The sequence below is a fragment of the Panthera onca genome, chromosome B1, assembly GCF_046562875.1.
Source record: "Panthera onca isolate mPanOnc1 chromosome B1, mPanOnc1 haplotype 2, whole genome shotgun sequence".
NCBI lineage: Eukaryota > Metazoa > Chordata > Mammalia > Carnivora > Felidae > Panthera > Panthera onca.
Genome location: NC_138342.1, coordinates 32,543,795 through 32,556,992, shown reverse-complemented (window position 1 = coordinate 32,556,992; position 13,198 = coordinate 32,543,795). Strand labels below are relative to the sequence as shown.

The 13,198-nt window shown below is 35.4% G+C and overlaps 1 protein-coding gene across 6 annotated transcripts in view; it reads right to left on the bottom strand.

Moving 5' to 3' along the window:
- The window catches only part of KLHL5 (kelch like family member 5), a 92,142-nt gene that overhangs the window by 67,599 nt on the left and 11,345 nt on the right, over positions 1 to 13,198 (bottom strand). For 2 of the 6 annotated variants that reach the window (XM_060655230.3, XM_060655229.3), the window contains exons 2-3: positions 5,594 to 6,064; positions 4,406 to 4,504 (exon numbers count right to left, since the gene is read on the bottom strand). The exons of 2 other annotated variants lie outside the window; for them this stretch is intronic. In XM_060655230.3, coding sequence (XP_060511213.1) covers positions 4,406 to 4,504; positions 5,594 to 5,973 — 479 coding nt within the window. In that variant the 5' untranslated portion in view covers positions 5,974 to 6,064. Of the gene's footprint in view, positions 1 to 4,405; positions 4,505 to 5,593; positions 6,068 to 13,198 lie in introns of all 6 variants that reach the window. 2 more of the 6 variants (XM_060655227.3, XM_078446197.2) reach the window with 2 other exon arrangements.

Sequence of the window (13,198 nt, the reverse complement as noted above, 5' to 3'; positions counted from 1 at the left end):
TGTATAGAAAATATACTTGAAGAACACTTCCCCAAATTCTTAATGGCTGTTATTTTTGGGATGGCAGGATAGTGATTCTTATTTTTCTGTTTATACTTATCTCTATTTTCCAATATCTCTGTGGTAAAAATACTACATAATATGGAAAAAACTAATTAAAAAACTCTGTCTAAAGAACTCTATTCAGCTGTCTTCACCCCTTGTTCTCTGTTGTTTATAACTCCCAAATCATTCTTTCCTTCTACCACAGTAGTGAATTTTGCTGGACACATCGCTACCCAGGTAAAGATCACATTTCTGAGCCTCCCTTGCAACTGGCTGTGGCCATGTGACTAGGTTTTCAACAAAAGAATATGAGCAGAATTGATACATGCAACTTGTGCTATTCGCTTAGTATCTTCCCTTTTCTTTTGTTGGTCCTTCCCACAGGCTAGAATGCAGAGTTGAGTAGCTTTGAGCAGGAGTTGAGTAAGCTTTGAATGTGAAGAAAAGGTAACATCCTACAGGATGGAGAAACAATATGGAAGGAATCTGGATCTCTGTGTAAACTTGTGAAGCAGAGCTACTTATCAGCCCTGAGCTGCTTGCTTATCTGTTAGGAAATAGAAAAATAAACTTCTATTTTATTTGAGCCACTGTACTTCTGAATCTCTTTGTTTATATCATCTTAGCCTATCCCTTACTAATATGCTCCCTAAAGTTAAATGACCAAATTATATGGCTATGTGCATATGGGTGTATATGTGTGTGTGTGGCAGGGTGTGATTGTTTTCATGCCTAATATACCTAACATTAAAATTGTAAAACCTCGCTATCTAGTTCCAAATGGATAAAAATAAAGTACAAGCAATAAGTGGCATAAAGGCAGTTTCTCTGCCTTTAAAATTTGGAGTTATAAAGGCCAGTTGTGCAATTGTAGCACCAATCCTTTTTCCTAGGCTGATTCTTCAGCTTTCTCAGCAGCTCTGCAAACTCATATGATTCCAACAAATTCCTATTCTGTTAAACCAGCCAATTTCAGTTGCTTAAAACTAAGAAGGATACAGCAGTGATGCAGCATACAGAGATGCTTTAGAAGGTTCATGAGCTCCTTGCACTGTATACTAAATATTTAACACATACACATACACACCTACATGTGCACACACACAAATGTGTTCCTCAGTTTTAGGTCAAGGGAATCCATGCTATGATTTGGGCATATATGTGTGACAGAACATGCAATACAACCTTCCCAGATACAAGTACATTACAGTTGAACTTCTTTGCAATCCCCGGAAACAGAATTCGTTTCATGTGGAAATGTAGAGGATTTAAATTTCAGACCATACCAGAAATAATAGACTGGTTCAAACAAGGAGATGTGGAGACAACATAAAGAGGGTTAAGAAAAGAAGGTAGCTAGCGCTTAAAAAAAGTGGAGATAACCCCTTGTTGGGAAAGCCTCGAGGAGGACCTAAATGCTTCAAGAAGAGTTAAAGAATAGCAAGGATATCTGTAATTGAAACACAAAGGAATGAGCAGCCAATTAAGATGGGTCAGATGGAAGACTGTGGATAAAGAGTTGTGGCCATGTTAAGAAACTATACCTGTTAGCCAGCCAGGCTTGGCATTTTCAAGAACCAGGCTAAGAAGATTAGCTGAGGAGAGAAAGTGAAATTGGTTTAGAATGAATCATTAACTATTATGTTAATCCAAGCTGAACTTAGTGATGAAATAGTCACAGACAACTGCCTACTGGTGTGTGAGCATGAAATCTACATCTTAATTGCTTGGGCTCAAAATGCAGCCACTTCCAAGTGATCAAGGTCAATATCAACAGTGTAAGTGAGGTTGATAGTATGTATCCTTGATATGATGTTGACTAACATTTCTCCTTCAAGAGAAGGAAAGTCCGAGAAACTGTCACAGCCCAGAGGAGCCTAAGGAGACATGCTAACTAAATACACCATGGGATTCTGGGATTCTGGAGAGGATCCCACAGTAAAAAAAGGACATTAGGTAGAAATTCAGAAAATCTGAATAAAGTATGGACTTCAGTTAATAATAATGTATCAACACTGGCTCATTAATAGTAACATATGTATCACACTAATATATTAAAAATAGGAAAAACTGAGGGTAGGAATTCACTACACTATTTTGCAACTTTCCTGTAAATCTAAAACAGTTGTAAAAACACAAAGTTCATTTTTTTTTAAATGCAGTTTTATTTCACTTACAAACTTGGAGGAAGTTATCTAGCCTTTCTGTTCTTCATTGGTTTCATCTCTAAAATTAGAATGGTAACAGTGGCTATCTCAGAAATTTGTTGTGAAGACCAAATGACTTAATACTAAAATGCATAAAACAGTGCCTCACAGATACTAAGCAGCCAGTCAGTATTAGCTATTATTAGTTTTGAATATTTGTAAAGTACAGTAATATTTTATGCATATTGCCTAAAGTATGATATCGAGATCTGACATGTAAAATATTAAGGTCTAACTTTATGAACAAAGCTGGAAATAATGAAATTTCCCCCAATATGTCAAAAATGACATAAGTTCAAAGCTGGCAAATCAAGTGAAGTATAAACTGTGTTAGTATTAATCTATGGTCACAAGGTAGGTCAAAATGTAAACTTTGCTGGCCCTGGTAAGAATTCATCCTGCATTAAGGGCTTAGGAACCTAGTACTCACATAAAAGGTGGCAACTCTCATTTAGGATCTAAAATTCTTCACGGTATAAAAAATAAGTGTTGTATTTTAATGTCAATGTAATGGACTTAGATGATTCCCACGGAGAAAATGCTGGCTAGGTTACAGACCCAAGATCAAAGTCAAAAGATAAAAACTTTTAAATCACTTAGATGTGTGGCAGGAGAAATGAGCGCAAGTCTAAGGGCTGAGACAGACATTTCTTCTTGTTAGAATACAACTAATCAAACACAGGGAACCTACGATGCTTTTAACTACTACCTTGAATTGCACAGACCCACTGTAAGTGCTGGCATTTTTGTGCAGGTAAAACCACTCAGCTGTTTTCCCTTTCTTTCTAATAACTCAAAATTTCAATCTAAGTTCTCAGATTTACCTATGTAAGTAACACGAATGCTTAAAAAAGAAATTGTCTCTTTACCGTTAAGTATCTCCCTGTTATGTCTTTGACATTTTAAAATACCAATCTACAATATACTCAAATAAAATGTTTACTATGTTTTCTTTTTTGTAAATATTATGTAAGAAAAAGAATTATTCCCAGTTATATACAAAAATGTGATGAATGTCAGCATAGCTTCTTTTGACATTAACAGTGACAGCTTTTGATTTGTTTACAGTAGAAGGGCAACCACCCAGAGACTGCTCACTTAATCACAAAGCTGGGGGCAAACACATATATCCTGATGACAAAGATCAAAGACTCCGAGCTGAAGGACTGAAGGAAGATGTGAGAATCAGATATATTTAATCTAGTATAAAACAGAGGAGTAATAGCGACACACAAATGTCAATTCTAAATCCAGAATGGTGGGATTTTTTCCCTTTTTGCAATAATATGTTAGGACAGAGATTTCAAAACCTTTGGGAATATTAAGAGCTTTGACACATTTCCCTTCTTATATCTAAAAATCAGAGACTTTTTAAAAGTACATTTTATTTTTGAAATTATAATTTTAAGATTAGTTTGGTCACTGCAAATCTAAATTATTTAGTCCCATCTTATTATTTACCTTCTCAATCTTCTTGATTAGCATTTTTAAAGCAACTACATTTAGACTTTTTAAAATACCATTTTCTTACTTTTATATCCCCTGTAAGTAAAAATGTCAATTTTATATTCTTGAATTATGCATAATCTCTCACTAAAAAAAAAAAAAAAAAAAAAGGCAACCTTTTTCTTTCATAATGAATATCCCACTAAGATGATATTTTGATATGGATACTAAAGGATACATTAACTGAATTTTAATAATCATTAGTTATGCATACAACCTTTGTTGTAAGAAAGTAAATTATAGCAACCAAGGTGTGTATAACCTTTCCAACTTTATACATTGTATATGTTCACATATGTATAATCTCTCCAGGTAGTAGTTACAGGTTAAGATTTTTTAAATTTATGGTGATAAATAAATGCTTTGTTTTTCTGATTTTGTTAAAATATTCTTGATACAGTGTATTGATTTTCAAATGGAAAGATGATTATTTTTTGGTTTTCCACAAAAATGATACACCGTGAACCTTTTATTATATACATTATTATTCTCTTTATGGCAACAAGTCTCCAAAGAAAATACAAAGCAATGAAACCACACTAACTCAACTGCTCTCCATATTAAAATTATTTGTGTCTCCTATTCACTTAAGATAATGCCAAATCACAAACTAATTACGTTGTTTAAAAATTAAATACACTAGTTACCTATGTAAAGATATGCCCCTCTCTCCAGTATACAAATGATTATAGATGACTGGTCTATATTTATTATTATTCCAACACCACAGTTCAGAATTCCATGTTCTGAAGGTTAGAAGAGAAGGCAGTAAATATCCCCAAGTAATAGGTACTTGAATATATGAACTCATTTTGTCTCCATCTCTTATGATGCCTATAATTGACAATAATCACCATACAAATTACAAGTGTTATCAAAACCTGAAGGAAATTTTAAAAGAAGAATCCAGTAATCAAATTAGACAAACAATAGCCTTTAAATATTTAGAAATATTCCTGAATGAAGCTGAATCAGAAAGATGATTTTCATGCTATAACTTATTACATAATATATAGTGTAATAGTTTAAACTGATTAATGAGAAAATTCATTTCAAAGATAAAGCCAGGTTCCAAAGGTGAAGATGAATGAAGTCATTGTGAAATCACCAATTTATTCTTTATGTTCTCTCCTCAAACTCACTTCCCCTTCTTGCTCTGCCTTCACCCATTAACCACATCTAGCTCCTCTCCTGAAGGAATGCCCTTCACTTCCCTAAACAGCACAATTTTCAGTGAAGTGAAGGTAACAGGAATTAGTAGCTGTCATCTTAGAAAGAGACATGTTACTGTATTTTCTGTATTAGTCTGGAGAGCTACAACATAGACAGGACAAAGAGAAATAACCATAAGAAAAATATTATTGTAACTACAATGCTGTAAAAAAAATATTGACAACTACAATGTGCATCTCCTTGTAAATCCTTTCATTTTCATTAAAATTAAAACATGACTCACTAATCTGCTGCAAACTAAAGTGTCATGTCTCCTACAGTTTTCATATGACTATAGAAGGTGAATGAATGAAGCAAACTGCAAGGCAATGATGCATAAAATTGCTACTATATATTACTTTCCAGGCAGAACGATATCTATATATGGAACACAAGATATTTCAAAATGAATGCTACTTGTTGTCTTTATAATTTACAGAATTGAAATTAGTATTAGAACATGTTAATAAACCCTAGCAAAAGTACCATATATGCATACCAAGGTATTATGTGTATACATGCAGTGCTATATAGATTTCATACATAAATAATAACACTAAATTATTAACACTATAGAGAATATACCCCCATGCCCCATTTCTAACAGTAAGAAAATAATCAACCTGCATGAACTGGAATCAGATTCATTTTCTTCTTCACTAGTGCCATCATCCACTTCTGGTCTATCCAGCCAGTGTGCACCGCCACAATCTTCTGCTGTAAACTCAAATGCAGGGACTTCAGAGGTGGATGCCATTGGCCAAGAAGGTGAATTCTGAAAATCCAGTTGGCTGGACCTTCGGTAACCAATTGAAGCCAAAGGCAATTGTAGGCTACATGGATCTAAAAACTTTCTCCCACCGTTTGCTCCAGTCTGTCCTCGATTCCAAAATTCTCCCTGCTGGCTGTCAACTGTAGAATTAGATGATGCTTGATGGCTAAACCACCTCCATCTGATTTTCAAAATCTGCTTCACATCAAACTCTTTACGAGAACCAGACATCCTCAGAGAAACCAAGTGATCGTCTAGGCAACGGGCAAAAAGCACTGCACACAGATTTGTGCATCCAACCAAGACAAGAGAAGTCTATGCCCTGCTGTGCACAATAAACAGATTGAAAGGAAATAAATCACATTCACATATATATCTACATTAACTTTTATACGACTATAGCGGAATATAAAGAACAAAGGAGAATGAGTAACGATGAAACACGGTGGAACATTCCATTCAATCAGAGCAAACTCTCATCCACCTATCCTGAAGCAGCTAGAGCACTTTCCCCCTTTCTCCTTTCCCATACTGACCATTAGCTCTCACAAACACTGACAGCATTCATTAAAGTCCTTTCAAATGCAGAACACCCCCCTCTTTTCTTAAACCACAAGTGACAGAAACTGAAAGCACTATCCCGTTGCAATATCTCAGTCTCTGCTGCTTAGTGTATTAACTCTTTCATTGCTACAACAAGGAATTTATTCCAGAGCATTTTCCTTTGTACATAAAAATCACTGTAAAACTAAAATGTTTCCATTTTTATACTAAATTCCTAAATGAGATATCACAAAATAATCATTTTTAAAAAGCATGTTTAATTAGATGAGTAATAATGACTTTTAAACTGTGCTTTTTTGGGGGAAGGGAGGGGGAGGGATAAAAAGGTGGGGCTCCAGTTTGTGGCTTGCAGTTTCTATCTTCTTCCTTCAGGAAAGGAGTGTATTTAATTAATACAGTAAGATCTGGGGTAGGATTTCATTTGAGCAAAGAATAGGAAAAAGGAGAAAGAAAAAGTCTGAAAACTACACAGGATCAAAATATGACAGTACTTACTCTTTTCTTCAAATAAACAACTTGAAGCCAGTATTGCCCTATAGTTGGGATTGGGCTGCTTTAATTTAGTATAGTTTCCAAATTTCTATGACACCACTTAGAAGGAGGAAAGTGTAGTTCAAGAAAGCTACCCAGGACTGGGACAGGATTACTTCTTGAGTGTACAAGTACCCTAATGGTGCCCTCTGTTGTTAGCAAAACAGAAAAATAGTCTGAAGATGGTGACAAGGCAAGCTGATAAAGCAAATAAAAAAATCAAAATTTAAAATACTGAATAGTTACCATGAGCCAGACACCCTACTAAGCGTTGTGAGGGACACAGTTGCATAACATCTTGGTTCCTACCTTCAAAAAGAACTCAATCAAGTTACTGACACAAAAAGCATTTGATAATTTAAATATAAGAAACATTACAATGTTGCAATATTAATATACTGTGATCTACAAATAGAGAATTTGAGTTTTCAAGGTGCTCAGCATCTAATGCTATTTCACTTGGAAGACAATGCCTATTATCAACTGACCAGAAAAAAAAAAAAGTCTGTTTTGGAGGCTTACAACAATACTGGGAGGTATAGATCTTAACCTCACACAGCTCTCGAGAAGAATAAAAATTATTCAGAGAAACAAGAATGAGAGGCATGAAAAGCTATTTACAATTTTGTGCTCAATATGGTAGAACAAACCATAAATACTGTAAGAAACAGAAAGAAGGTATCGGGATGGTGTGGAGTGGCATGGGCCAGTTTCATCAGGGAGAAAGCCTCTAGGGATAGTAAGCTATATAGACAGAATGGGGATAGATTTTATTAAAGAAGGAAGATATTAATAAAAACATGAAGTGAGCATATTGACAAAGAAAGGGGGGGAAAACAGCAATGGACCAGCCAGCCAGACATACCTAATTAATTTTAAGGAGCAAAAAGACATAAATTGGAATGAATACGATGAGATAAAACGCCTTGAGCACAAAGCAAAGGTGTAAAGGCTCATAGGCAATAACAAGTGGACCGTTGAATGGGGCACTGTTTTAAAAAATTAATTTGGCAGTAGCATGAAGGATGCATTCAAGAGTAAAATGACTTTCTCTGTCTGCTAACCTGTCATAACTCCACTCTATCCACCTTTATTTCTAACCATTTTCCAACAAGGACACATTGCTTCTTTGGTTGAGATAGAGTCTACATTATGTTGCTCCCTCTTCTATATGCTGTTTGTGTCCCAAGGTCTCTGGTTTTAAGATATTACTCATCCTGGGGTGTCTGGGTGGGTCAGTTGGTTAAGCAACTGACTCTTGATTTTGGCCCAGGTCATGATCTCAAGGCTCATGAGTTCGAGCCCCATGTCGGGCTCCGTGCTGCCAGCACGGGCTTGCCTGGGATTCTCTCTCTCTCCCCCTCCCTCTGCCCCTACCTTGCTCTCGTTCTCTCTCTCAAAATAAATACATAAACATCAAGATCTTACTCATCTTTTGAGGTTAGCACAGGCACTACTGCCCCAAGAGGCTCCTCCAATTACTCTAGCTTTGTGGTTCTCAACAGAGGTAGCACCAACCCTCCACTCCTACACCCCCAAAAAGGGATTCTGGAAGTCGCGGGGGCAGGGGGAAATTTGTAGTTGTTTGATGACCAGAGTGCTACAGACATTAAATGGGTGGAAATGGCAAACATCTTGCAGTTCATGGTACAGACCCTCATAATGGAGAAATGCCACCGCAGTAGTGCATAAGGATCTTGCCATCATCTCCATTCAGCTTTACATAAAAGAATTCTTTTCTCTCCATTGTTTTGAAATTCATCTGTGTTGCTGCCTGTAGCAGCTGATAGTTGGTTTTTATAGCTATACAGTATTTCACTATATAAACATACAACCAAAAAAATGCATTCTATTGCTCATTTTAGTTGTTTCTAGTTTTAGATTTTTAGAAGTAATCCTGCTATGAACACTCCTGTCCATGTTATCTGGTGCACATGTATATACATTCCTATTGAGTATATATACACAGAAACAAAACTGCTACATCATAAGGTATGCATATGTTCAACTTTGATTATTATTGATTTACACTCCTACAACCATATGAGGATTCCAGTTACTCCATAAACACTGGGATTGTCAGTCTTTAATGTTAGTCATACTGATGGGTGTGTAGTGAAATCCCATTTGATTTTACTTTACATTTCTCGTTATTAATGTTATTGGGTAACTTTTTGTATTTACTGGGCATTTGGACATCCTTTTGTGACAGGGCCTTTGTTTGTCTCTTGATCTTTTTGATTTATTGGCGCTCTTTATTTCTAATATGAGTCTTCTATTAGCCATATAATTTTAATGTAAACCACCCTTTTCCACTGAATTGAGGTATTACTTTTGTTATTAATTAGCATCTCACATATACAGAGATCAATTTGGGGATGCTAATTGTTCTATTTGTCTATTTTTTTAATGCTTATTTATTTTGAGACAGACAGAGAGAGAGAGAGAAAGAGCACAGGGAAAGGGCAGAAAGAGAGGGAGAGAATCCCAAACAGGCTCCATGCTGTCAGCACAGAGCCCAATGTGGGGCTCGATCCCACCAACCATGAGATCATGAGATCCCACCAAAATCAAGAGTTGGATGCTTAAGACTGAGACACCCAGGTGACCCTACTATCTACTTTTATGCCAATAGTACAGTGTCTTAATTATAGTCTACCTATAAGATGTTTAATATCCATTAAAGTTCCTATCTCCATATATATCCTTTTAGAATAATTTTTAAAGCTAATTTTAGATATTTACCCTTCTCTATATACTTTAAAGTAATTCTACCCAATCCTTTTCTCAACAAAAAGCCCCAACCCTATTGAGATTCTAATTGAAATTGCATTAAATTTGTGTATTAATTTTGAAATGATTGGCATTTTATGATATTAAGGCTTCACATCTAAGCATATATGCTGTTTAGTTTGTTCAGAGCTCATGCTCACCAATAAGATTTTGAAATCTTTTGACTATAGGTTCTGTGCCTTTCTTACAAAACTTTTTATCATGTTCTTTTCTTTCTTCTTGTCACTGTAGTAAATGCAATATTTTATTTCTAGTTCCATTTCCACATGGTTATTGCAATTATAACAAAAGTACTGAGTACATTTATCTTGTATCTAGTCATCTTATCACACTTCTTCATTAGTTATATTTTAAAAATTGGTGTTCATTTTTCATTATGTTAAGTTAGAGATACTTTGAGACATCTAAGTGGAGATGTCAGATAGTTGGATAAATGTTTCTGGAACTCTGATCCCAGCTCCAAAACCTCTAACAGAAGTCTAGTAGTGGAGAAGCCACTAAAGGAGACTGAAAAGGAATAACCAACGAAGAAGTAGAAAATCTACAGGGTCTGGTGACAGGCAAGTCAAAAGATAAAGGTATTTCATGGCAAAAGGCATGGTCACAATGTCAAATAAGAGGTCAAGTATTATATGCAAAGAAATATGTCCACTGGAGTTGGCAACATAAAAAATTTGCCAAATAAGATAGGAGGAGTCTCAGTAAAGGAGTGGGGACCAAAGCCAGACTGTGGCGGGTTGAAGGTTAACGGGATATGAGAGGAATAAGAGAAGACATGTATAGACAACTCATTCAGAAAATGTGAACAGTGGGGCACCTGGTTGGCTCAGTCAGTTAAGCAACCAACTCTTGGTTTCAGCTCAGGTCATGATCTCACAATTTGTAAGTTCGAGCCCTGTGTAGGGCTCTGTGCTGACAGTGCAGAACTTGTTTGGGATTCTCTCTCTTTGCCCCTCCCCTGCTCGTTCTCTCTCTCTCAAAATAAATAAATAAGTAAACTTAAAAAAAAAAAAAAGAAAATTTGAACAGTGAGGCTGCATAATGGGATTGTAGCTGGAAGAGGTGAAGGATCAAAGTAATGGTTTTGCTTACTTCTTTATTTGTTGCTTTTTAAAAATATGAAGCATATTGGAATGATGAGAATGATCCAGTAGGAAGAAGAGACTGATGACTATAAGGAGAATCACTGGAGCAAAAAACAGTGAAGACTCTGATAAAAGGAAAAGAATGGCACCTGAGTGCAGCAGATGGCTTAGATAGTCATAGGAGGAGGGATACTTCCTCTGTTGTAAGATTTATAACTTTCTAAATGCATTGATTATTTAAAAGGATAGATATGCATTAAGCAATCTACTCAAGATGAAAATCAAATCAGCCCTCTAAAAGGAGTCATGAAATAATAAAGATTAGAGGAGACACTGAAGAATTAAGAAATAAAATGACAGACTAAAGATCCAGCTCCTAAAAACATTTGCCAATATTTTCTCTTACCTCTAGCAAATTTAACCAAAGAAAAAACAAATCAGAATTCAGAAAGAGGATAAAATAAGTCATAATAAAATAAAATATTTAAATAAAGAGTTAAAAACACTAATATGGCTACAAAAATTTTAAATGTCAAGTTGAATAAGGGAAATGCTGACAAATGGAGAGAATTTAAGCAAGCAAAGTTGGAAAATAGTCTTCAAAGATAGAATTTACTCAAAATCCCTTACAGCTAGATCTCTATTTAATAATTTTGCCTAAGGTTAAGCTTGTCTAAGCATGGGCACTTTGGAGAAAAATCTTCATTGTAACAAAAAACATTAAAAAATTATCTATTGATACAGTAGCTTGTTATAGTGCCCATGTTAGAAAGAGCTTTATGGAAATTATTTCCCAGATTTAATTCAATTCTTGGGCCAAATACTTTATTAAAAATATGTAGTTAGCTTAAGAGTTAATGCTTTAATGGCATGAAATTTAATATTTACATAACACCTTTTCTTCTGTTTCATCAGCTTTTGCCAAACAATATAGAACTGTTTTGCTCAAAAACTTACCCAGCTCGGTTGAGGAGTACTTCTTAAAGTAATTATTCTCACAAGATCAATACGTATTAAAAGTCATTACATTGCTAAATTATTAAAATGGTCTGCCTGGACTACTCCATATCAATTAGATCCCTTCCTATTCTCTGTACCCCAACTCTTTAAATTTTTTTTTATAGCACCTATCATTGCCTTGCATACTAGCTGTTTATTTCCTTACTTATTATCCTTATCCTCACTACAAAGTAAGCTATAGTAAAGCTTTGGTTAATCACTACAACCTTATAACTTAGTATGGTAGCTGGCAGACAGTAGGTGCTCTATAAATACTTCTCTAATGACTGAATGTATCGAACAATTACAAGAGCAATAATAAAAATATATACATTTTTGAAATTACAAAGAATCTAATTTAAAAAATATTAGAGGGGCACCTGGTGGCTCAGTCAGTTGAGTGTCCCACTCTGGATTTTGGCTCAGGTCATGATCTAACGGTTCATGAGTTCAAGCCCTGCATTGGGCTCTGTGCTGACAGTGTGAAGCCTGCTTGGGATTCTCTCTCTCCCTCTCTCTCTGCTCCTCCTACATCTCTCTCTTTCAAAATAAATAAATAAACTTAAAAATATATTAAAAAACATGGGGCGCCTGGGTGGCGCAGTCGGTTGAGCGTCCAACTTCAGCCAGGTCACGATCTCGTGGTCCGTGAGTTCGAGCCCCGCGTCAGGCTCTGGGCTGATGGCTCGGAGCCTGGAGCCTGTTTCCGATTCTGTGTCTCCCTCTCTCTCTGCCCCTCCCCCATTCGTGCTCTGTCTCTCTCTGTCGCAAAATAAATAAAAAACGTTGAAAAAAAAAAATTTAAAAAACATTTATCTCTGGGGACAAAATCTTTTCAGTATTTTTTCAACTTAAGAAAAAACCCATAATATATATTACCCTAAGTATTTCCTTTTTCTATTTCATTCTTTAGGCATAAGAAATTTTTTATCACTTTGAAATCTAATGGCTAAATAGCAGATGTCTTTTTAGAGTGACCAACATTTTCTTCAAACTGATCATCAAATTCTATTCTGTACCTCTCTCTTAAGAAGTTGCCTTTCCTTAAACTGGAGATGCCGCTCACACTACTTGAAGTAGAAAAGTCTCAATTATGAATACATTTTTCAAAATGTAATTAAAAAATCCACATGCAATTTCTGCTTCAAATCTGCTCAAATGTTAGTTTGTGAATTCAAAAGATGACTCTATTCAGTATTATAATAGCAATACTGAAATGCCATTAAGATAGACTGCAGACCAGCTCACTTCAACAGTGTGACTTTTAAAGGCATGGCTTCACTCAATAAAAATCACAGCTATTGAGTTATATGGGTAATCATTATTATACAAACCTCTCTTCACATAGTTTTTAAGACAACAGCTTTGCTCTATGAGCAATCAATTATAATAAATCTATTCCTATAGTTTTAAGTGTGTAATATAGATCGCATGAAACACTTCAGGAATTAATTTCACTGTACTAGCCCAGCAGCATTTCACCT